Source organism: Mesocricetus auratus, unplaced genomic scaffold (assembly GCF_017639785.1).
Source record: "Mesocricetus auratus isolate SY011 unplaced genomic scaffold, BCM_Maur_2.0 Super-Scaffold_100020, whole genome shotgun sequence".
Taxonomy (NCBI): Eukaryota; Metazoa; Chordata; class Mammalia; order Rodentia; family Cricetidae; genus Mesocricetus; species Mesocricetus auratus.
In genome coordinates, this window is record NW_024429201.1 from 20041363 (window position 1) to 20066796 (window position 25434).

The window sequence follows — 25434 nt, forward strand, 5'->3', positions numbered from 1 at the left end:
TCTACAACTGTCCTATTGATACACATTCCAATGTTATTTCTGAACCTTCTGAGTGAAATAGTGGTGGGTGTTCAGGTGCTTAAACCTTTGGCATATATTTGCAGTAATCTGTAAATCTGGAATTGTTAGGCAAAAAAAATGGTAGTTATAGCCTTCAGATATGGTCTAAGGTTTTCATAGCAGCACCTGTGCTGTGAGTTGTAGTCTAATGGTAAGGGTTTCTAACTTTAGAAGTTTTATGTATGAAGTGTATTTCTGTACTGCAGATTTAAGTTACCTGTATCTAATGTTGCAAACACTGTTCTTAGTCACATGAAGTTTGATCTGTTGTAGAGTAGAGAGCTGTGTGAAATAAGTGTGTCACGTGATGCTAGTATGAGAAAGGACCACAGGTGGTACGAGGGACTGTTTTGTCACTTGAGCTGGGGGGGCTGTCAAAGTAGGTCTGAGAGGATGTCATTTGGGCAAGAGTGAAGGAGGGAGTAAGACTTCTGATTCTTGGAGATTATCTCAGGAAAGCAAACATAGGTGAATGGCCTGGATGGTTGTTTATTTGTATATCACCTTAGTGTCTAGAGCAAGGAAAAAGAGATGGTCTAAAGGATAACTGAAAGTCTAATGGGAAGGGCTCTGTAGGACTTTGGGGTAGAAAATGAGACAATCCACTGAAAATGTCCTATGACACTAAGGAAGAAGCAGATTTAGGAGATGCTGTTATGGTCAGGGATGAGTGAGGAATCAGAGTAGTGTGAATGTGGAGTGATTGGATACTTGGGTGTGTCATAAGGAGTGATCAGGATTTGAAAATATACAGAATGTGTTGTGGAGGGGAAAAATCACAAATGACTTCAGACCTTGGGCATGGCAAGCAGCTGAAAGGGTATAATTGCAATTAACTGGAATAGGTTTGAGGTACCCATGAGAAGCGGAGAAGGCATTTTGAATAACAGGAAGGTGCCTGGCTGAAGATGATGAGCTGGAAGTTTGTGTGTAAATGGCAGTTCAAACCATAAAGCTGAACAGGTGTCAGCATGGCGAAGGACTGAAGCTCACAGGTGAGTAAAGAAAACCAGCGGGCTGTGGCTGCAAAGATGACGTAGAAGTTAAGAACATTGGCTTCTCAAGGTCAAATTGCCAAGGGAAGTTTCTGGGTTTTTTTTTTTTTAACTAAATTTAAAAGATTTAGAAACTTGTGAAAAGCAAGTTGAAGTAGCCTGAGATAACTTTTAATGCCATCCTCAGATCTGTAATTTTTTAAACTAGATAAAGGTATTTGAATTCAAGAAGGCAGGCAGACAATAAACAAGGGTAGAGGGATTGCTCTTGTGAATCAGTGACTTCACAGAACTGAGCCCAGAAACATCTGACCATGAAGCTGCCATACTTCAATTAACAAGATGAATTATTTGACAAGTTTAAAGCAAAGAAGTTGGATTCATAGCTTCATGCTCCCACCAGAATTACAGCTAACCCAAAGATTTGAAGATACTTTACTAAACTTTGTTAAATGGTTTGTTTTTATATGAATATGAGTTTTGCCTGTATGTAACTATGCCATGTGGAGGAAATGCCCTCAGACTAGAAGAGGGCATCAGATTCCCTGGAATGGGAGCTATGGGTGGCTATGAACCACCATGTGGGTGCTGAGAACTGAACCCTTGGTCCTTTGCAAGAGCAGCTAGTGCTCTTAATAGCTAAGCTGTCTCCAGTAATCATGATGTCATGTGGCATCTGAGACAACCCTCCTCTAAATAGTTGGTCTTTCAAAAAGTTAATTACCTATGTCAAAATCCTCAAGTTGAGCCAGGCAGTGGTGGCACACACCTTTAATTCCAGCAATCAGAAGCAGAGGAAGGCGGATCTCTGTGAATTCAAGGCCAACCTGGTCTACACAGTGAGTTCCAGGACAGCCAAAGCTACACAGAGAAACCGTGTATCAGAAAAGAAAAAAAAAAAACTTATGGTATGAATGCTATGTATATGATGGTGTTAAGGAAATAAAGACAAATGTGTCTATAGATGTTGGATTCAGATGTGGTACCCACAGTCAACCTTCCCCACTCACACCCTTTTATCCCCAAGTCCCCTTCCTTCACACACCCCTTGTGTTCTATTATCCTCCCCACCTCCCTAAAAGCCTCTTCCATCTCATGGATGTTTCTCTAGTTTCCTGACCTCTTACCCATACGAACCCCACAAATACTCATACATAGCATTAAAAGCTGGGTCCCCATAGAAGAAAGGATGTGCTTGAGCCTAGATTACCTCACGGTATATTGTTATTTTCCAGTTCCATCTATTTTTCTGCAATTTTTTTTGCAATTTTTCATTATCCATGTGTCACAGAGATAGCTGCTCTTACCACAATAGCAAAGAAACAGAACATTCTTAACTGCCACCAGATAAAAGAACTGAACTGTTAAGGGCATTCATTCAGTGAGTTGAAATTCAGTTCCAGTTTGGTCACCTAGACACTGACGAAAGTACAATAAAGAGTTCTTGGCTGTCTATCTTGAGATGATTGTTGGATTTTTTTTTTCCTTACTGTCTGAAGTGAAATTATTGCGTGGGTACTTAATATTGCAAGTGGGAGGGTACTGGATATCTTCAAATTCTCTAAACTGATAGAATGAGTAAATGGGAGTTAAAGACATCATGCACTAAGCTGATGTGGTGCGGCCACAGTGGAAGGAGTCTGCCCTTAGTAAAGCTGAACCCTGAATCCACCAAAGGTGACACACAGACCTGGGAAACATCGCTTTCTAGGATGCCTACAAAGAAACCACATACATATAACCTAAAACAAGACAGGAATTAGAAAATACAGGGCAGTGCCATGGTACATAAATTCAACTTCAGGGATGGCTGAATACATATTTAAGACTGCTTGGATTGTGAGCTTTTAAAAAATGTTGATGCTTTATAATAAAAAGCCTACAAGAAGGCAAATTGATGTAATGTGTTAAGATTAGTCAACCCTGCCAGGCAGAGATGACTCATAACTTTAATCCCAGAAAAGGCAGAGGCAGGTGCCTGGTCTTAAGATCCAAGTTCCAGGACAGCCAGGTTACATAGAGAAATCATGTCTTGAAAAAAGTCAATCCAGTGCACATGGGAGGTAAAGAGCATACAAGTTTGTCTAGTTTATTTGTGTGCCATGGCAAACCAAAATATTTAACTAAGTAACTTTTTTTTTTAATGTATATACACCAAGTGCCTAAAGGAGGCCAGAAGAGAGTGTCACATCCTGGAGCTGGGTTAGGATAGTTTTAGACTGTCCAATGTAGATGCTGGGAATTGAACTCAGATCCTCTACAAGAACAGTACCAAACTCAACTGCTGAATCATCCTCTCTCCATGTCCCATGTAGTTCGGTCGGTTGGTTTTTAATCTCATTTTGTTTTTCAATGTAGATGTGTACATTTTAATTTTTTCTGTGTAACAACCCTGGCTGTCCTGGGACTCACTTTGTAGAACAGGCTGTTCTCCCAACTTACACAGATCTGCTTGCCTTTGCCTCCCCTGTGTTGAGATTAAAGGCATGTAATACCACACCCAGCTCCTGTTTTAAATTTTGAAACGCACACACACTAGAGAAATGTCTCTAATCTCACTTGAGAGGCAGGGGCATCAGTTCAAATCAATCTTTGGCTATAGTTAGAAGCCAGCCTGGACAATGTGAAATTGTTTAGTACTACCACCACCATACACACACACAATCAATTTTAAGTTCTTAGCACTCTAACTTGAACTATATTCAGTGATAATGTGAGTGTATTTCCCCTAGAAGGTACTGATAATGTGATGTGGATTGATTCTGCCATATTGATAGTATTCTATAGAAACAAGTAATGAAATCTCCACCCAATAAATAGAACATGGTTTTTTAGTTAGTTTTTTGGTTTTGTTTGTTTTAGTTTTTCAAGATTGGATTTCTCTGTTTAGTTTTAGCTTTGACTGTCCTGGAACTCACTCTGTAGGCCAGACTGGCCTCAAAACAGAGGAGGCCTGTCTCTGCCTCCTGAGTGTTGGGATTAAAGGCATGCACCATCACATCTGGCATTAATACTTTTCCCCCAACTATGTAAAAGGGTGTTTTGCCTGCATTTATGCCTGTGTGCCATTGTGTGCATGGTACCTATGAAGGCCCAGAAGGGGCATCAGATCCCTTGGGACTGGAGTTAGATAGATGGTTGTGAGCTGTCATGTGGGTGCTAGAAATGGAACCTAAGTCTCCTAGAAAAGCAGCCAATACTGTCTCTCCAGGCACTGTCACCCTCCCTCCACACACGTCAATTCTTTATGTGCTGGGAACTTTGAAGTTGTTTAAATTGTATTACAGCCTTTCTGATCTCGGCAAGAAGACACCTCTTGTTTAAGATTTCTAGGTGAAATCTATGTTTTGATACAACAAATGATGGGTCCCCAGATTGAGTTTCTGACAGTCTTTCAGGTGCTGCCTCAATGCTAATTTGTTGACTTAGAGAGGACCTATGTGCTCTCATAACAAAATAATGACAGTCAACTCATAAGTGCCCCCACAAACATGTACAGTGCCCTGGATGAGTCTTGAATAGTATATCATAAAATATTTGCTGGGGACTGGAGAAATGGCTCAGCGATTAAGAGCACTGACTGTTCTTCCAGAGGTCCTGAGTTCAATTCCTGGCAAACACATGGTGGCTCACAACCATCTATAATGAGATCTGGTGCCCTCTGCTAGCATGGAGGCAGAAGACTGTATACACAATAAATAATAAAATCTTTAAAAAAAATAAAATACTTGCTGAATTGGAGAAAGGACGGGGTGTGAGTCTTTTTTTGCATAAGAGCTTGCTTAATTTTGACAGCTTTATTTCTGCTTCACAGAAGGCAAGTCACCATTAGGGATTAGGATTGGAAGCCACACAATTGAACTTGTTGATGTGACTCCAGTGCCCTAGCAAAGATACCGTACTGCCATCTGTTTTTAAGTAACCTCTCATGCAAAGAGTTCAAGATTCTGGCTAGCAAAGCAAGTTATTGTCCTGGTGTGCCATAGCCATTTCAGAGCTCTTAACACCTGTCAGGTAGTGGGGCTTATGGCCCAAGGGGAAGACCACACACAGCATGGAGATCACTGAATACCTATTTCCTGACTTGGTACTCAGACTGGGGCTTGGAAAGAAAGCTCTGGTCATGAGTAGACTAGGTGTCACCTGCCAGGCTTCCCCACTCTGTGGTAGTCTTAGAGGATCATCAAGCAAAGGGAGGGATGGCACAGTCTCAAGTAGGGGCTGCATGAATGCATCTTGGCAACTGGCCACGTGGAGTCGGACTATCTTCCCATCAGGTGCTTTGTGGAGCCAGGGATAGTCTGTGGCTTCCTGTTGGTGGTATCATCCCTGTCATGTTGTGTGTTAACTTTTGTTTTACTTCACCTTTCTAGACTCTGAAAGTCATCGTTTGGTCTCATTTACAAATCTGGTAAAGAGGAAAACAGCTGCTTAGAATTTTCTAATGTACTGGAATATATAATTTTAAGAGCAGTGTGATAAGTCACATTAATAAAGCTTATTTACTATTTCACTAAAATAAGATTCTATTTTATGTGCTTTGTGGCTAAATTCCTGGAGGTGTAGCTGTAACAGTGTTACATTTTGCATTTTGTGTGTGTGTGTGTGTGTGTGTGTGTGTGTGTGTGTGTGTGTGTGTGTGTGTGTGTGTGTGTGTTATACACAAGTGCCTGGGTTCAACTTAAAGCCCATGAAGGTTTTATTCCTCTGTATTTACACTGAATTCCTTCCTGGCACCACATCTCGTCTGGTTTCCTCCCCACCACTAGAGTCAGCTATTTCTCCAAGAACCCTGGGTTTTGTTTTTTGTTTGTTTGTATTTAGGCTCAACAATTTTAGTAGGTTTTATTTATAAGAGAAAAACAGCCAGGCAGTGATGACACAGACCTTTAATCCCAGCATTTGGGAACCAGAGGTAAGGGGAACTCTGAATTTAAGGCTAGCCTGATCTACAGAGTAAATTCCAGGACAGCCAGGGCTACACAGAAAAGCCCTGTTTCCAAAAAAAATAATAATAATAATCTTAGCAGCTGTCAGAAATTTGGTGTGAGAGAAAACATGTTTGGCCAGTACCTAGAAAAAAAAAGGAAATTTAAAAGTTGATTTATCATGAGCAGGCTGTCGGCATAGCAGAATGTCACAATGCTGCCTAATGGAAGCGACTGTGCTCCCCACTTTTTCTTTTTTTAGAAAATTGTCATTTAGGTGGTGTTGAGTGTTGTTTCTCAGTGAAGAGGAAGGAATTGGATGTACACTGTCTACTCACTGTGAATGTCTACATTTGATTCTGTTACTATATTAAACATAGTTTCATGTTGATGTCTTCAACTGTGATCCCTCTCATCCCTGCTTCTGAATATTGATGACATTTCTCTGCAAATAATAAACTGTCTCATTATCATCAATGTGTTGTGTTATTTATGCAGTCCTAACAAGAATCTAGCTTTAGATTTACATAGCTACTGTGATGAGCAAACTTAGGAAGTAGATCACAGTGTTTCCAGACAGTACCTTCTGGATCGAACCTCCTGGTCTTCAACTGAAGCAGCATCTCCCAAGGGCCCTTAAGCTGCTCAGGTGCTCCTCTCAGCATCCTTGCTTATGATGTGCTTGGAATATATAAACTCATTTATTTGAATCTGCATTTCATATGTGAATCCCACCTCCCTTGGTTTCCTGATTATAAAAACCTACAGAGCCAGGTGGTAGTGGCACATGCCTTTAGTCCCATCATTGGGGAGGCAGAGGCAATTGTATCTCTGAGTTTGAGGTCAGCCTGGTCTACAGAGTGGGTTTCAGGATTTCAAAAGAACAAGAGAAAACAAAAATAAAAACCCATACAGAAAATGTTCTGATTTGACTAACTTTAACTATGCCAACCCTGTACCGTGCACTCCTTCCCACCAGCTGCCCGGGTCCCGCCACTGTCTCAGCCCCCAAATAACACACGAGACACCATATTATGAAGCTGTTAGCCATTTGCTATGGTTTCTTAATGGCTATCTCTGACTTAATCATTAACCCATTATTACTAATATATATTTTTATGAGGTCTTACTGAGAATGCCAGACTTGATCCCTCTCCTCGGGATCACATGGTGACTCTTCCTTTAACTACATTTCCCAGAATCCTCCTTGACTCCTAGTCCCACGTATCTTGCTTCTCTATTGACCAACAGTGTTTTATCAACCAATAAGACAACATATACACAGAAGGACTTTCCCCCATCACAACGCCCCTAAAAAAAATGGTTCCATTACTCAAAATACCCACTGCATATAAGCTGCTCCCCTCATCCTTTGATACCATGGAATGGTTTCCATCCCTACAGATTTGCCTTTGCTAGTGTAGAACCAGAATCATAGAATAGCCTTTTGAGTCTGGCTTTCCCTTAACAAAAAGATTTTAAGATTTTTCCATGCTGAGTCCTGGGATCAATGGCTCATTTCCTTTGCTGCTAAGTAGTACTCCAGTAGATGCAGGGCATCTTGGTGGTTTTCTGTCTAGACAACATGGATCAAGCTTCAATAAACCTTTTTGTGTGGTTAAGGTTCATTTTGATAAATAGTATGCAAATATCTTTTACATCTTTTTTACTGACAAATAGATAAAACTTCCTGGACCATTTGAGAGTAAGTTGGAAGTGCCTCTTTCTCAGTAAGTATGTCAACATGTATGTCCTCAAATAGTCACCTTTGTAAACAAAAAATAAACTAACATCTGATTTGGTATATCACTCAGGAGACTGAGGCAGGAGGATTCCAAGTTCTGAGCCATGTTGGACTATACAATAAGTGATCTCAAAAATGAAAATGACCTAATTTACATTTTCAGAGCTTACACAGCAAAAGAAAGCCCCCAGGCCACTCACTTGGGTGGCTCTGTCTACTTGTTTTCATCGGGAGAGTCTCCTTCGTCTTTCATGGCATTGGCATTTTTGAAGAGGATACACTCATTACTGTACACAATGTACTGCCATTTCAATTCATTCTTTTCCTCACTGCGTCCACACCTGCATTTAGCGTAGGAATAACGTTCTATGAGGAGAACCACATGAGTGGGCCTGAGTAATGCAGCTCTGACTGCTGGGCACATTTCTCAGGTTCTGAATTAGCAAGTATCTTGGGTGTAGTGCTTTGGATTGTACAGATGTCCTGCTTGTCATAGTTCCAGAAGTTTTGGACATTTTTACTTCTCATTGCCTGGGGTGATGATTGATGTGTGAATCACCAAAGCATGCTTTCCTACATATTTTTTTAGTTGATTGCCAAAAGGGGCAAGAGAGAAAAGATATATGTTAATAACAAAACAAGGAACAGTCTTGAGTGACTGCTATAGTCTTGGGGGGAAGCAGGTTTTTGTTTTTGAGACAGAATCTCTGTAGCCCTACCCTGGTACTCAAAGGGACCCACCTGCTTTGCTTCTAGCATGCTGTGATTAGTGTGGCACATCGACCATCCTAGTTTGCTCTGGCAAGGGAGGACTTCCCAAAAGTTAGATCCAAATAGCTTCAACAGATCACATGACAATCTGGAGCTTCCCACCTCCATGGGTCTAAATGAGCCTGGGAATCCCCTCATTTGACCTGTAAGGTCTTGACCATTTGGAGCCTCTTACTACTAAGCACCTTAGACAGACACTTGCTCCCCAGAACCCTAGCTTTGCCTAGCCCAGGAACCTGCGGGCTGTTCCACTCTGGCCAGTGTGTATGACCACCCTCCACTCAACAGTGTATTCCCCAGTTGGAGCTCAGGTGGATCATTCAATAACCTCAATCAAGCTATCAGAGTTTCCTCAGAAACCTCTTGGCAGCCTTTCAGTGGCCCTTCTCAGTAAACTATCTTTCAAGATAACAGTCTCTCAAGAAAGTCACTGGTCATGGGAAGGAAGTGACCTCCAAGACAGAAAAGGAAGTGACTTCTGAAGAAAACAAGTTAAGGCACAGACTAGGACTCTTTTGCCTTTCCTGCTCTGAATTTCATTGAAATATTGAAATCACAAAGAAATTACATAGACAGACAGACAGCACAGAAAAACCAGAAACGGTACTTCCAGCAAACAAGACAGTTTGAAAAAAGTACAAAACATGAGAATGTATAGAAAATTCTAACAAAGCAGAACTTAAACAGGATATTGGGAGAAGTAGCTGAAAGCACTAAGTCACGGAGTCAACCCTGTAAGAACCACCAGCTCCTGGACTGCAGAAACTAGCTCCCTGCCAGGCACAGAGAAGCAGATCTGACCAGGGGGAGAGAGTGGGGCTAGGCTGTCCCCACCCATGTCATTCCTGATCAGGGGGAGGGAAAAAAGGGAGGAGGGAGGAAGGGAGGGAGGGTCAGACTCTTCCCACCCATGTCATTCCTGACCAGGGGGAGGGAAAAAAGGAAGGAGGAAGGAAGGGAGGGAGGGAGGGAGGGAGGCCAGACTCTTCCCATCCATGTCATTCCTGACCAGGGGGAGAGGGTGGGGCCAGGCTGTCCCCACCCATGTCATTCCTGACCAGGGAGAGGGAAAGAGAAGGAGGAGGGAGGAAGGAAGAAAGGGAGGGAGGGAATCTAGGTTCTCCCTATCCATGTCATTCCTGACCAGGAAGAAGGGGCAGGCTCTCCCCATCCATGCCATTCAGTGATACTGTATGGCTCCTGTGGGAGAGTTTACACTGCATGGAAATTAGGAAATGCTGCAAATCAGGGTGAACCCTCACCTCCAAGCTGGTTGTTAAACATTTACCAAATACCACAACTCCAGAGCAAGCTATGATTGGAGAACAAGGACAATGCCCTGGGGGGTCAGGGAGGACAGACCAAGAAGTTAAGTCACCTGCAGCCTGTCCCTCCCCTAACCAAAACTCATATTCTCTACCAGGTAATCAGTTCCCATTTGAAGTGAGGATTTCCTGTACCTACAAACAGGGACAGGAAGTAAGGAATCAACATGCTGGGGGCAGGGGTGGACAAGAACTTAAAAGGAGTACGGAATCCAGGAGCAGCACGGGGCCTCTCTAACATACCAGAAGTCAACGGGAACTGATACCAACTTTGCCTTAGTATAGCTAACATCCTCAGGACCACAGAGACACTTACACTTCCGTGTTACTGCAGCCCTATTCACAACGGCCAAGTTGTGGAATGTAGGCTTGAAGCCATCAGCCACAGATGGATACACAAATGTGCTCCTTATTTAGCCATAAGGAAGAATTAAAAATGTATAATCTGGATGAAAACATGTTTTCTCATGAAACCTATTTAAATGTAGACGTAAATACATACATGTATATGTATGCACATATGTATGATATGCGAGTATACAGAGGCTGACTGGGAGGAAGAGAGGAGAGAGGTCAAATGGTACATGCTTTCTTCCTTGTGTACGGAAGTTACACAGATGCATGCACATGACACCAAAGCAGAAAAGGAACCATTTGGCAGGGAGGAAGGGCACCAGCAACATGGGGGAGGATTAGGAGACCAGTGTGAAGGGGCAAATGTGAGCAACACTTAATGATGTTGTCAGTGAAAACGTGATAATGAAACCCCTTAATTTATACCTTAACTAAAAATATTTTTTAAAAAACAAAGCTATCCAACTATTAATATGACAAAACAGGTCTTTTCTGCCTCTCAGAAACTGCAAGTAACAAGAATGAGAAATCAAAATGCTAGTTCCACACTTCTAAAACTAAAAGGCAACCAGATCTAAGTAGGAAGGAGGACTTGAGTGAAGGTCGCAGGCACTGGAAAACCTAAGCTTAGCTGCAGGGCTTAGGAAAAGCCAGCAGAGCTCATAACTCTGAAGCAGAATGCAGAGCCAGAGATGAAAAATCAGTAGTCCCAACCCAGCATGGTGGCACATGACTTTATTCCCAGCATTCCAGAGGTAGGGGCAGGCAGAGTTCTTAAATTCAAGGCCAGCCTGGTCTACATGGTGAGCTTCTAGGACAGCCAGGGCTATACAGAGAAACCCTGTCTCAAACAGAAACGAATAGTCCTGTTCTTGCACTATTGGTAAGAGGCATTAGTGGTAAAAGACTGTTTGGAACTGACCAAAAGCTGAGGAAGTAGATTTGAGCAAGACATAAAACGCAGAGGAATTCTGATTTTCTAGGAAGTAGTGTGCTGTTGAAGAGAAGAGGAAGACTACACTGTGACACATTTGGGTTAACCTCAGACAGCTGCTGAGGAGCAGTCTATCAGAGATGAGTCACACGAAAAAACGCTGTCAGAAGAATGTCTGCTGAATGAAATCCAACTCTCGCCTCGCTCACAAAACTCCAGAAACAAATAAGAATTCACCTTTATTTTAAATTATGTTTTCACAATCATAGGAACAAAGAAACAATATTCTAAAAATGTGTTTTAAGGGGTGAAAACCAAACTTCTGGCCAAGTAAATGGCACACAAAACAGCCTCACTATGTAGCAGGGGAAAAAAAGAGCCAGACAAAGTGTCATGAATTACTTTCATGAATTAACTTTTCCTTTTCTTTATTTATTTGGGCTTTTTTTTTTTGAGACAGGATCGCACTATCGCTTTCCTGGAACTCACTCTGTAGACCAGACTAGCCTCAAACTCACAGAGATCTGCCTGCCTCTGCCTCCCCGTTGCTGGGATTAAAGGCTCACACCACCATGTCTGGTTTAAGGATTAATTTTTCAAAAATTAATCTCTAGGTGTTAGATTGTGGCACAGGCCTTGGATCCTAGCACTCAGGAGGCAGAAACAGGTTCTGTGAGTTTTGGGTCACTCTGGTCTACATAGCAACTTCCAGGCCAGTGAGGGTGACTGAGTGAAACTCTGCCTCAAAAAGCCCAAATAAAATAAAACAAAATAAATTACTCTCCATAAAATTCAGCTCCATTAAATGAGCACAAAACATGGAGGATTATAATCACAGAGACCAGGCAAGTATGTCAGCACATAGTAGTAATCTCAACACTCAAGAAGCTGTTTAATTGTGAGTTCAAGACCAGCCTGGAGTATAAAGCAAGACCCTGTTGGTTAAAAAAAGGGGTGGATAAAACATGAGGCCATAGTTTTCTTTATGTTAATGAAACATGAGATATCAGAGCCCAGGAAAAACGTGAAAAAATAAATTTGACAATGTTAACTAATGAGAAGTCACACAAAGCAATGTATACACTGTATACAATGTAAACACAGGTACACAGGCCATAACTTTAAATCATGAAAAACTACAAGTTAAAAAAGATTGGAAAGAATTCTTATGAAAGACAAGTTCATGAATGCATGATTGATATCTTTCAATATAACAGTTTAGAATACTTAAGATGGGGGGCCGGAGAGATGGCTCAGAGGTTAAGAGCACTGACTGCTCTTCCAGAGGTCTTGAGTTCAACCCTCAGCAACCACATGATAGCTCACAACCATCTATAATGAGACTTGGTGCCCTCTTCTGACATGCAGGCAGACCACTGTATACATAATAAATAAATAATTCTTTAAAAAAAAAAAGGAGGGCTGGAGAGATGGCTCAGAGGTTAAGAGGACTGACTGCTCTTCCAGAGGTCCTGAGTTCAATTCCCAGCAGCCACATAGTGGCTCATAGCCATCTGTAATGAGATCTGGTTTCCTCTTCTGGCCTGCAGGGATACAGACAGACCACTGTATACATAATAAATAAACAAATCTTAAAAAAAAAAAGAATACTAAGATAGTCACTTGGTACCAGTCATGGGGATGCACACCCTTAATCACAGTACTGGGGAAGCAGATGCAGGCAGATCTCTGTGAGTTTGAGGCCAGCCTGGTCTACAAGGCTAGTTCTGGAACAGCCAAGGCTACACAAAGAATCCCTGTCTCAGAATACAAAAAAAAAAGATATCCACTTGTTAAATTAAAATAATATTTAATATAAAATTCAGAAGAGCAGTTCACAAATAAAGACATTTGCTGATCAAAAAGGCACAATTCATCATCTCCTTACCAGAAATACAAGTCCACACTTCCTAAGAGCTGAAGAAATGACCAGTGTCCTTGAACCTCTATGTGGACAGAAGACATTGAGACAGGGTTTCACTGTGACTTTGGAAGCTGTCCTGGAACTAGCTCTTGTAGACCAGGCTGGTCTGGAACTCACAGAGATCCACCTGCCTCTGCCTCCTGAGTGCTGGGATTAAAGGCGTGCGTCACCACCCAGCCCCAACATAGATTTTAATAAATGTATTTGACAGAGCTGTAGAGATGACTCAGTGGTTAAGAGTACTTGTTGTTCTTGCAGAGGACCCAGGTTTGGTTCCCATCACCCACATGGTCACTTCCAACTCTCTTACCACGGGATCTGATGCCCTGTTCTGACCTTCATTGGCACTAGACACATATGTGGCACACATACATACATGTAGGCAAAACACTCACACATAAATCTTTCAAATTTTCTTTAAAAATATAATCTTTTAGGCTGGAAGGCTTATTAGTTAAATTTAAGGATTTGGCTTGCTTTTTTTTTTTTTTTTTTTTTTTTTGGTTTTTACAAGACAGGATTTCTCTGTATTGTTTTGGAGGCTATCGGTCCAGCCCGGTGGATTTGGCTTTTTAATTTTGTGTATTTGTAAGTCTCTGTGTGGGAAAGATGCCTGCAGAGGCCAGGAGAGGGTGTGGGGTCTCTTAGAGCTGGAGTTGCAGATGGTCGTGAACTGCTGGACTTGGGTCTTCTGAAAGAGCTGAGTTCTCTGGAAAAACAGTACACACTTTATTTATTTGTTTGTTTGTTTATTTATTATGTGTACAATGTTCTGCAGTGTACCAAACAAATCTCATTGCAGGTGGTTGTAGGGAATTGAACTCAGGACCTTTGGAAAAGCAGGCAGTGCTCTTAACCTCTAAGCCATCTCTCTAGTCCTTCACCATTTTTTTTTTGGAGACAAGGTTTCTTTCTCTGTGTAGCTCCAGCTCTCCTGGAACTCCCTCTGTCTGTAGACCAGGCTGGCCTCAAACTCACAGAGATCCTCCTGCCTCTGCCTCCCGAGTGCTGGGATCAAAAGTGTGCGCCGCCACTCCTGACCTGCCATGTTTTTCTACTTCAGATGTGATATCTAGTGGTGTTCTGGGGATGTTTAATTACCTGCCATTGTGCACTTCTATGACCTATTTTTCTCATCACATTTAAGAATGGACCTTCTAGCCGGGTGGTGGTGGCGCCGGGCTGGACCGATAGCCTCCGAAACAGTACAAAGAAACCCAGTTCTAGGGCTGCATCCATCAGTCACATGCAGAGAAAAAAAAAAGAATGGACCTTCTAAACATTTGGTCATGACATTTCTTTTCTGAAAACCCTCTGATGGCCTTTCAAAGTTCTTAGAACCCTATCAGAAGTGTTCTTCCAGGCCCTATGTCCTCTGGTCCTGGATTTCTTTGCCTCCTTTTCTCCAACTTGCACTTGCTTTTCTGCCTGGCAGGTTCTTGCAAACACCACAGGACTCTTCCCTTCCCTCTCCTTCTGTAGGTCTACACTGGATACACTCTCTGAAATACTCTCTTGTTCTTTGTTCTTAACAGTATTAGCTGCTTCCAGCTGATGTGTTTATCACAAGGCAAGCACTATTCACAGAGTTTAAGTGCTTTGATTCATTAGAACAAGTCTTAGAAGTAGGTAGCATTATCCCTACTTTACAGCTGTGCAACCTGAGTCATACACGTGGTCAGAGAGCTCATAAATGGCAGTCTGGATATTAACCCAGGCAGTCTCATTTTAGAGTCATTCCCTATATGGTCCCTCATTTGTTATTTAAAAACCAAAAGCTTACTATTGAAGTGAAGGGGGCTAGTCTCAGGTTCTCACATATACTAGCCATGCGCTTTCCCACTGACCACATTACAAACCCCCCTACCCTATACACACACCCTTTTGGGGACAGGTCTTGCTAGGGAGCCCAGACAAACCTCAAATGTGTGATCTTTCAACCTCAGCCTCCTCAGTTCTGGGATTAGAAGTATGCACAGTAGGGGGGCAGTGTTGGTGCTCACCTCAAATCCTCTAATTCCAGCCCTAGGGAGGCAGAGGAGGCAGATCTATGAGTTCTAGGTCAGTCTGGTCTAGAGTTCCAGGACAACCAGGGCTACACAGAGAAACCCTGTCTCGAAAAACAAAAGAAAGAAAGAAGAGAGAGAGAAAGGAAACATGTGCATAACATCCCTGATGTACGTTACTTTTTATTTGAAAAGCATGTATTTATCATATATATGCAGCGTGGAAAGACATGCATTATCTCACATACTTATTTTCATGTGTGTAGTGAGGACAATTAAAATCTATCCCTGGGTCTGGGGTTTTAGCACGCTTGCCTAACATGAGCTAGGCTCTGAGCTAGATCCTCAGCACTGAAAACGAAAGCTTCAGCGATTTTGAAAAATGCAATATATTGTTATCAACTGTATGGATCACTATTTCAATACACTATACTGCTCATGCCCTTGCTTGTGTTCTAACATTGTACCTCCTAGGTATCTGCTCACAGATGTTGTTCTATGTATCCTCTTGTCTATTCCTTCTGGCTGCAGGAACTCTGAGAACAGGATTAATCTGTTCTCTTCACACACCTAGGATAGGCCAACACACAACAGGGATGTAAGAAATGTTTGTGGAATGAATGGGCAGCTAGACTTGTAAGTATATATAGCCTAGCCCAAATATAGAAGCCCAGGCACAAAGTGAAAAGTAGTAGATGTTGCATTTTTGTTTTTTAATTAATTTATTTTTATTTTATATGCATTGGTGTTTTTGCGTGCATGTGTGTCTGTGTGAAAGTGTCAGTTACCCTGGAACCGGAGTTACAGACAGTTGTGAGCTGCCATGTGGGTGATGGGGATTGGACTCACGTCCTTTTGAAGAACAGCCAGTGCTCTTAACTGCTCAGTCCTGAGATTTTGCATTTTTAAGGAGTAAAGAAACAAGAACACCGCCTCCCCATCAACACTGGTCAAGTGCATATACCTGCAAAAGGGAGAGCAAAAAAAGATGTTATAAACACAGGCTATGGCTTTTGTTCCAGTTCTAGGGCTGCATCCATCAGTCACATGCAGAGAAAAGAAATAGAAGAGAAATTACATCAAGAATAATGTTTCAGTGACATTCTTTTCTTGGAAGGCATATTTAAAAACAAGTTTGAATAAAGGAAAGAAATGGTTTTAGCTAGCATGTGGGAGGTAGGAAGAGAAAAACAACAACCTATATTTTATGTGCCTAAATGGGAAAGAAAAAAACAGTTGGTGACAGTGTACATTATTGAAACACAGTAAAAAAAAATATATATATATATATGTATATATATATATATATATAAAGGCAGATGTCATCTAACAGGATTTTAAAGGTCGGACCCAAAATGTCATACATGTGCATGTGTGTGTGTGTGCTCTTGACACTAAGTTTTACTACAACCTAACTTCCTGAATTTGAATATAGTCTCGTTGACTTTGAATGCCCCTCCCAAAGGGTTATGTAAACAATGTGGTGGTTGTTTTTAAGGGTTTTGATAGAGAGTAGTGGGCACATCTCTAGGTTGACTTGATTTTCTGTTTCCTCCTACCGTACTCAGTGGTTTGAACTACACCCTCAACCTACTCCCCAGACTTCTACATGCTAAGCATATGCTTTACCATGGAGCTGCATCCTCAACCCAGAGAGACCAGTTTTTAATACAATAACGAGATGTCCTGTTTAGGGTGGGTCAGTCCTACACTTTTATTAGACTTTGAGGTTTTGAACAATTGCACTTTAGAGCTGACAATAAAGAGACAAAAACTTTTTAAACAGGATGTTGTAAATACATGTCTTTAAATTTTATGGGATCTTTATTAGCATTCATACCCACAACATATCAGATTATATCATACCTAGATTTAAGGAGAAGAATGCCAAAGAAAACATCTTAGGGAGAGAATATGAAGATTTTTGCACAGACCCCATCAGTTTAAAACATATATCTGTATGTGTCTACCTACACACACACACACACGTCCTGGGAGAATGAACATGTTTAACTTTCTCCTAATGCGCCCTCTTTCACCCTGCCTTGGCACTCAAGGTCTCACTTCCATCAGTAACACTTAGCCTATGCCTCTTTGTGTGCTTATGTTGAGGCATGGGGATAGGGCAGAGGTCAGTCAACGTTGGGTGTCCTTTCTGGGGCCACTCCGGTGCTGGACTTATAAACTCATAGCATCATACATGGCTATTTTTTGTGGGTTCCGAGGATCAAATTGTGGTCCTATGTTTCAACAGCAAACATTCACTGACTGAGTCAACTTCCCAGCCCCTGCTCCATTCCTTCTTGGAATGGCTATGTTTACAACAACCACCCCCCACCAGGCCCCAACCTATCTGTTATAAGACCTTAGGCAACTCTTAATTTCCTAGAGCATATTTTCTGAGTACAGGAAGCACATGAAGCAACATGCCAATATGAATTCTTGCCTCTCCCAAGGAAGGAAACACATTTAGAGATACCCCCAGAAAGGAACACACATTTATAGATAATGTTCTAGTGTTGCTTATTTCAAGCAGACTATTAAAAGACAATGATGCTTAATTTTCATACTGAAGCTCAAGTTGCACACCCAAATGTCTTTTTCTATTGCGACTCATAATGTAAGGATTGTGGGTAGAAATACGGGTTATATATAATACTGAGAGAAGTGGATCTATGGAGATAAAGGCAAGGAAACTCCAGGAGAGGGAAGGAGGAGGGGAGAGAGAGCACTTATATAAACCAGTTTTCTTCCTAAACTCTTTTGCTTTCTAATTCAAAAGGCCAGATAAAAGTAAATGGAGGAAAACAGGACAGCTATACCACCTCTTCTAAGGTTTAGGGGTCACTGAAGAAGTGGGGCTGGAAATAACGGACAAGCCTGAAAATAAGGAAAAGGGCTTGAAATGCTGTTTTCTGGGCACAACAATATAGTCAAACCTCACAGCAGCTGTGGTTGTCTGCAATGGGCCTGCACAAGACCAGGCCGACCAGCAGTCAATCACACAGCACTCAGGAGGCAGAGGAAGGTAGACGTCTGTGAGTTCAATGTCAACCTGGTCTACAAAGTGAGCTCCAGGACAGCCAGGACTCCACAGAGAAACCCTGTCTCAAAAAACAAACAAACAAACAAACAAACAAACCCAAAAGGCCCTACCCTTCCCACTGAACTATTGGCTATGGATAATTTTAGAGAAGGGGCAACCACTGGGTTCAGCTGTGTATACACTGAGGACTCTCGGAATAGTAGAGACCTCACAAAATTCACATGGATTTAATGAAGGAAGCTTTTAATATGCAGAAAGCTGTTGTTTCTTCACCAATTATCAAGAACCTTAGGTTCCAGTGGAGAGTTTCAAACCCACGGTCATACAAATAAGCCTGGTTAAACTCAGTAGGTTAAAAAAAATTGGATCTGGAAAAAAGGGACTTTTAGGGGCTGTAGGAGTGAGGGGATATTAGGAGGGGTGGGGAGTTACAGCAATAATGTACTTTATACATGTATGCAGTTGTCAAAGAATAAACTCAATAAACATGTTTTAAAAAGAAAAACACAGAAAACAAAAAGAATAATCCTAGCGCTTGGGAGGCTGAAGCAAGAGGACTGCAAATTTGATTCTAGAAAGACCAAAGAAGAGTCTGGTGGTGGTGACGCACACCTTTGACACCAGTACTCCGAAGACAGAAGCAGGCAGATCTCTGTGAATTTGAGACCAGCCTGGGATACAAAGAGAGTTCCAGGACAGCCAGGGTTCTACAGAGAAACCCTGTCCTTTTTTTTTTTTTTTTTTTTTTTTTTGGTTTTTACGAGACAGGGTTTCTCTGTATTGTTTTGGAGGCTGTCGGTCCAGCCTGGCCTCGAACTCACAGAGATCCACCTGCCTCTGCCTCCCGAGTGCTGGGATTAAAAGCGTGCGCCACCACCGCCTGGCTAGCCACGGGCTTTTGACCAGTTTACAGTATCAGTCAGGGACTCATGCCTGTGGACCAGGTCTCACACCCATCAAGCCCAGAGTTCTGGAAATTGAAAACTAAAGCGCATAGCACAGGCAACTGCTTGGTTTTAGTGAAGGCGTCCTGGCAGATGGCAGCACAGTAATGGAGTGTAAGGGAGGACTAAGCAGTATTTGAGGAAAAATTCACCTGCCTCCTTTACAACATTCCTTTTTTGCATGAACTAATCCAGTCCCATGAGACCTGCATTAATCTCTTGAAGGGTAGTGCCTCCATGGCCTAATTATTTTCACTAGGCCCAATTCTTAAAGGTTCAAGTATTTTAGTATCACCATACTGAAGACTAAGCCTTCAGCCATGAACTCACAGGACAGGACCCAAATCCAAGGCTTCCCAACCAGACTCAGATCGCTGTCTGGGCTCCAGAGGATCTTTAAGGACAACCAAGTCTGTTTCCTCCATTCATAGCTCAGTCAATGAAGCCTCTTGCTTGGGTTGTTCTAGGGTAATTCCTAGTGCTGTTCACTCAGCTAGGGCGCCAGCTAGCCCTGGAAGTCACTCTGGCCTCCGCTATTCCTGGATCTGCAGTCCTCTGTGCTAAAGGAGGATAACCCTGGTGTCTGGGACAGCTTCTCTTCTTTTATCTTTTTTCCGAGACAGGGTTTCTCTGTGTAGTCCTGGCTGTCCTGGAACTTGCTCTGTAGACCAGGCTGGCCTTGAACTTACAGAGATCTGCCTGCCTCTGTCTCCCGAGTGCTGGGATCAAAGGTGTGTGCCACTAACACCCGGCAGAATGTGGGACAGTTTCTTGTCACTCCTTTCTGAAAGAAAAACAAAAGAGAGACAGATTTCTGTGAGAGTACCCTTTTGACACAATGATGAACTCGCACTCATTGTACACATATGCATTGTGACCACCTGTGTGTTAAGTCCTGGTCCACAGACCTTGGCGAAACTCCTCTATGGTTTCCACCATATCCAACTATGACTTTCTTCTATTGTACAAATGCTCAGTAAGTGGCTACTGCCTATATAAACGAGAGAAAGGGAGAACCAATGAAGGACATTGAATAGCACTAGGTCCAGTTACACTATTTAGCGAATATTAGTCTAAGTATTTTTTCATCTTTCTATCTTTTGTGTCTTTGTAATTTTCATTTACTTTCCATACCATCTTCTGCCTTTTCACCTAACATTGATGAGAAACACTTATGAATGTCTTTATGCTTTTATTGCCTTTGCGACTCTCTAATTCTCTCTTAGTTTAGAAAGTTCTGTTGGGTTCTCTGTGGCCACCAGAGGTATAAACCTCTGAGCCCGTCTGGTGTTTTATGCTTCTTATACAGACAGCAAGGTAAGGGAGTCCTTGGGGGGGAATACATCTCATTCTAGAGGGAAGAATGATACCACATCTAATGGCTGCCTGTCCCAAGTGCCCCGAAGAGAGAAGTATGCCTGGCTGCATGATCTGAAGAGGGGCGGCTGTGCAGATGGGTGCATTTAGTTCTCTTCAGGCACGGATTAGATCAGCTTGTTTTTACCTCACAGCCCTCATGGTGCAGCCTGCCTGGCTACCATCTGCTAAGTCTTTGCTTTTTCTGTTTTGCATAAAGCCTTTGCTTTCAGTATGTTTCTTCTTGAGTGTGTGTGTGTGTGTGAGAGAGAGAGAGAGAGAGAGACAGAGAGAGAGAGAGACAGAGAGAGAGGAGATGAGAGGAGGGGGGAAGGAGAGGGGGAGGGAAGAGGGAAAAGGATTTTTTTTTTGTTTTTTGCTTTTTTTTTGGGTTTTCGAGACAGGGTTTTTCTGTATTGTTTTGGAGGCTGTCCTGGAACTTGCTTGGTAGTCCAGGCTGGTCTCGAACTCACAGAGATCCGCCTGCCTCTGCCTCCCGAGTGCTGGGATTAAAGGCATGTGCCACCAACGCCCGGCGAAAAGGATTTTGGAGATCTGCCTTTTTTCTCTCCTCCCTCTTGTTGCTGTTGAGTCTGAGTGAAAGAAAGATCCCTGCACCTACCACAGATGCTGCCTGGTGAGGGGAGTAGCAAGGTCAGGTCTACATGAGCATCTCTTGTGCCATGCTCATCTGAGGAATTAGTGGAATATTTTTACAAAGTTATATGGAAAGCAAATGGAGAAATGTTGCTTTATTTTATGGCCACGCCTCTGAAATGAAACTAGTTTTCAACATGGTTATGAGGAAATAGACCTTGCAACGAAATGTTGACTCATGTGCTTTGAGCTGTAAGCTGGACGGGAAGGTCATATTCATACCAAGGAATGCAAAAGTGGATGTGTTCTATTGCCTAATGGATCAGGCCTTTGAACTTGGACGTAAGCCACATTTTACAAACCCAAGTATCTACACTTATTTTATGTAAATTTTCCAGTCTCTCATTTAATACCACTCATTGAGTTATGATTTAACAGCCCAGGAATGCTTTGGGCTATAATATCTATGCTTGGATAAAATTTAATGGGGAACAACAGCCTCTCCCCAGAAACTGGAATGTTTGTGGCAGGTGTAATGAAAAAAAATCATAAGTGGAAGGTAAGTTTGATGAGTACCTCAAAATGGAGGCTCAAAAGTTGAGCCCCTTGCCAAAGGAAATCTCCTGATAAAGCATGTCTTGAATCCTTTTTTCAATTTTATCTTAGTTTCACAAAAACTGGTACTCTATAAGAAGGCTGATCAAGCCCACAGGAATTTGTTTGAAAATATTTAAACTAAGGTGAAAAGTTCAATCAAGCAGAACTTCATATTTTTATAAGCCATAGGATTAGCATCAATTAAAGAGCAAGTGCAAAAGAATGGAGTTACTGCACAGCCAAGGACTCAGCCACCTTGACATGTTTATGACAGGCTTAATGAACCATTTAGTCACCAAACATTAACTGAGTAACTGTCAGGTGACTGGTATTAGGTGGCAGGAAGAGTTGTATATTGTTGTTAGACATGTTGGCTTTTAATAATTTCAAAATCTATTTGGATTAGAAAAAGCTAAGATCAATAATACTTTAAGGCATGTGAGTGAGCTACCCACTCAGGGCCTTAACTCTGCTCTGCTGAACTGTTGTCTGTGCATCCCTGAGAACGTCATTGAAACGACAGAGGTGACTGATGCCACCCACATTCTTCTTATATTATGCCATGTTCAATGAAATTCAGCCAGCTTAATCACTGTTTATAGAGTTCTACAGCTTAAATACCAGGTAATTTACAATGAACCCTATGAACTTAACACACACCGAGGAGTATTTACCTTGATGGCAGACATCCTTAATATCTATGAGACCAGAGTTAAGAACAAAATGGTGGCCAGTGGAGGGCTACAGCTACTTGATAAACAGTCTGTGTTGTAACCACAAATTAGAACCTTAAGAAAAGGCAAACCTGTGCCTGACACTACTGGGAAGCAACACTTTTTGTTATGCAAGAACACAATGTGTTCAAATCCCACTGAGAGCAGGATTTGACAAGTTAACTTCCATTCTCAAGGACTTCTGCTGCTCAGAGTTGCCTGAGCTCCAGAGCTGCTTACTTCTGATGTGGGCAACCATTCCATCCCTCCCACAGATTTTCACTGCAGACTGTTTTGCAGTTCACATTTATTTATTTATTTATTTATTGGTTTTTCCAGACAAGGTTTCTCTGTGGCTTTGGAGGCTGTCCTGGAACTCGCTCTGCAGACCAGGCTGGCCTTGAACTCACAGAGATCCGCCTGCCTCTGCCTCCCGAGTGCTGGGATTAAAAGTGTACGCCACCACTGCCTGGCTTTGCAGTTCACCTTTTAATTTGAGGATAGAGCGGGAAAGACAAACAGTTATGTAGGGACCTGACGGTGTTGGTCATGGGAGAGGAGGGTTATGGTTAGGGGTCAGTGTTTAACATTTGATCACCACTAACAGTCACCTGTGCAGGTTTTCTTTTGAAAGGAAGTGTGTGTGTGTGTGTGTGTGTGTGTGTGTGTGTGTGTGACAGAGGAACACAGAAACACACACACACAGAGGATATGTATGGTCTTTAACACTCTTTTGCAGGGTGTACTTTCTTACCCCCTTTTGGCAGAATTTTCTTACATCTTCAGCATCAAGGATGACCTAACTAGCCTGATGGCTTACAGAACTGAGGCAAATTTTATTTTAAAGAAACAGAGGAGTTAACATATACAAAGGAATTGCAGAGATGGCTCAGTGGTTAGGAGCATGACTGTTCTTGTAGAGGACTCAGATTCAATTCCAGCGCCCACATGGTGGTTCACAACTGTATCTTCAGCACCAGGGGGATCCCACACCCTCTCTTGGCCTCACAGGCCACTAGGCACACACAAGGAGTACATACATTGCATGCAGGCAAAACAGTCAATCTCATAAATCTTTTCAAGTGGTACATCAAACCAGCATTTCCCCATCATCCATCCCCAGATAACAACTCATGCCCAATCTTGCATCACCGGTACCCCAGCCTTCTGCCCAACTCTTATGAAATACTTTGGAGCAGGTCACAGGTATCTTATCATTACATGAATATTTATAAAGGACACTCTTATAAAGGCACAACCGTTATATAGTTATCTTTTACATTTCGTCCACATCAAAGACAATGCATAGTTTTTACTTTCTGGGAGTAAAATAATTACCCGTGAGGAAAGCGTTACCTTGTTCATGTTTGAAAACAAGGTCTTAGGAGGGCCGGTGTGAATATTGTAGTTAAAACTACACTAAATTAATTTGTGGAACTTGGCTTCAAACTTGCAGATTTTGACCTGTCTTTAATGAACTTGAGACCTCTAAGGTTTCTGTTTTTTTAAGCTTTTGGAAAGTAAGGCATGTAAAGGGATTTAGTTTCTCCATTAGACCGAGGCATGTTAAAACTTGTGTCTCTTTCCTGAGTGTACAAGTTGGTAAGATTACTGAGGGCTTTGTGAACAGGCCTGGAAGGGTCGCGTTTCGGGTCAAGCCTGCTCTCGGCAGGCTGGCTGGCTCCCTTGTGACCGGCAGCGGTGCCGAGTCTTGCAGGCGACACTGGGCGTTTCCTCCCTTTCCGGGCTTGGACAGTTTTGTTTTGGATCTTACTTCCCAGTCAAGGAAAGGCTCCCTGTTGACCAAAGGTTTCCCAGTCTCCTCGGGATGGCCAACCGCCAAGTTTCCTTACTCCCAGCCTGCCAAGCAGGGAGATCCTCGAAGGCCCCGACGCTGGACTCACCAAGAGGAGCGAATGGGCGGGGCCTTATTCGCTCCGCCCCCCGGGCCTGCGGTCGCCCGGCTCCCGCCAGCCTAGGCGACTCGCAGAGACTAAGTTCGGCCTCATTCCCAGAGAACGCTCGGACCCGGCCAGACCACGCGCACGCGCACTCGGGACGCAGCGCCCAGGAGCGGGGCCGGCGGCGGCGGCGGCGGCCGCTAGGTGGCGCATGCGCCTTGGAGGGTCGGCGGGCGGTCTCTGGGAAGAAGGCGGCGGCGGCGGCGGCGAGAGGCGGGGGCGCCGTGGAGGCCGGTCCGTGTTTACCCAGCGGCGGGCGGGTGCGGACGCGGAACCCGGCGCGGCGGCGGCACGATGGTCATGGCGCATTTCGTGGAGAATTTCTGGGTGAGAGGAATGTGTCGGGAACGCCGCGGGCTTCGGCTTCTCCCCGTGGCCTGCGTGCGCGGCGGGCGGCGGCTCTGGAGGCGGCCGAGCGAGAGTCCGCGGCCCGGGGCTGCCCGGCCGAGCTCCCGCGTTGGCCAAGGCTCTTCGGCCACCGGGTTCTCCCGGCTGGCAGCTGCGCGGGGCTCCGGGGCTGGCAGCGCGGCCCGGGAGCCTTGGCGGGGACTCTTCAGGGCCCGCGGCGCCGGGCGGGGACAAAGCGCCGACGGGGCGTGTGCGGCGTCGGGCGCGGGGAAGCCGGGCGCCCTGCGGGGTCTGCTTCCCGCGGCGCAGGCCCGGGGCCCAGCGCGGAGTCCCTGCTCGCTCTCTCGGGCGGGCTGGGCACTTCCTCCTGGGCGCGCGGCTGGGCTCGTGGGGCTGCGCCCAGGACTTTGCCTCCAGGCCTGCTCACAAAGCCCGTGCAAGTTGGGTTTCACGGACCTTCCTCTTTCTCCCCGCGTCTGCCCGCGGAGTGCTTGCGTGCACTTACTGTTTGCCGATCATGGCAAGGACGCTTGAGTCCTGTGCAAGAAAAGTAACGTGTTTATTCAGATAGTTTGGCCGAACCTGGTTTTTATAGCCCGACCCTCACAAATAAATACCTCAGTTTCATTTTGTTGAGGTGTAGATGTGTTAAAAGGAGGAGTCAGCTTTCAGTCCCGCCAGCCACTGCTATCTCAGATTCTTAATTCTGTCTTAAGCACAGGCTTGCTCAATAATACAATCACTTCATAGTTACTTGTTTCGAATGTTACCTACAAACATCTGTACGCAGTGGTGTTTTTTTTTAAGAGTGGTTTTTATTGAGGTTCCTAT

General features: G+C 43.5%; 1 protein-coding gene across 2 annotated transcripts in view; it reads left to right on the forward strand.

Annotated features, from left to right (window-relative positions):
- Window positions 1-24417: 24417 nt before the first annotated feature.
- The window catches only part of Fcho2 (FCH and mu domain containing endocytic adaptor 2), a 91950-nt gene continuing 90933 nt past the window's right edge, over window positions 24418-25434 (forward strand). The window contains exon 1 of one of the 2 annotated variants that reach the window (XM_040728878.1): window positions 24418-24582. In XM_040728878.1, coding sequence (XP_040584812.1) covers window positions 24550-24582 — 33 coding nt within the window. In that variant the 5' untranslated portion in view covers window positions 24418-24549. The remainder of the gene's footprint in view (window positions 24583-25434) is intronic. The other variant, XM_040728877.1, reaches the window with a different exon arrangement.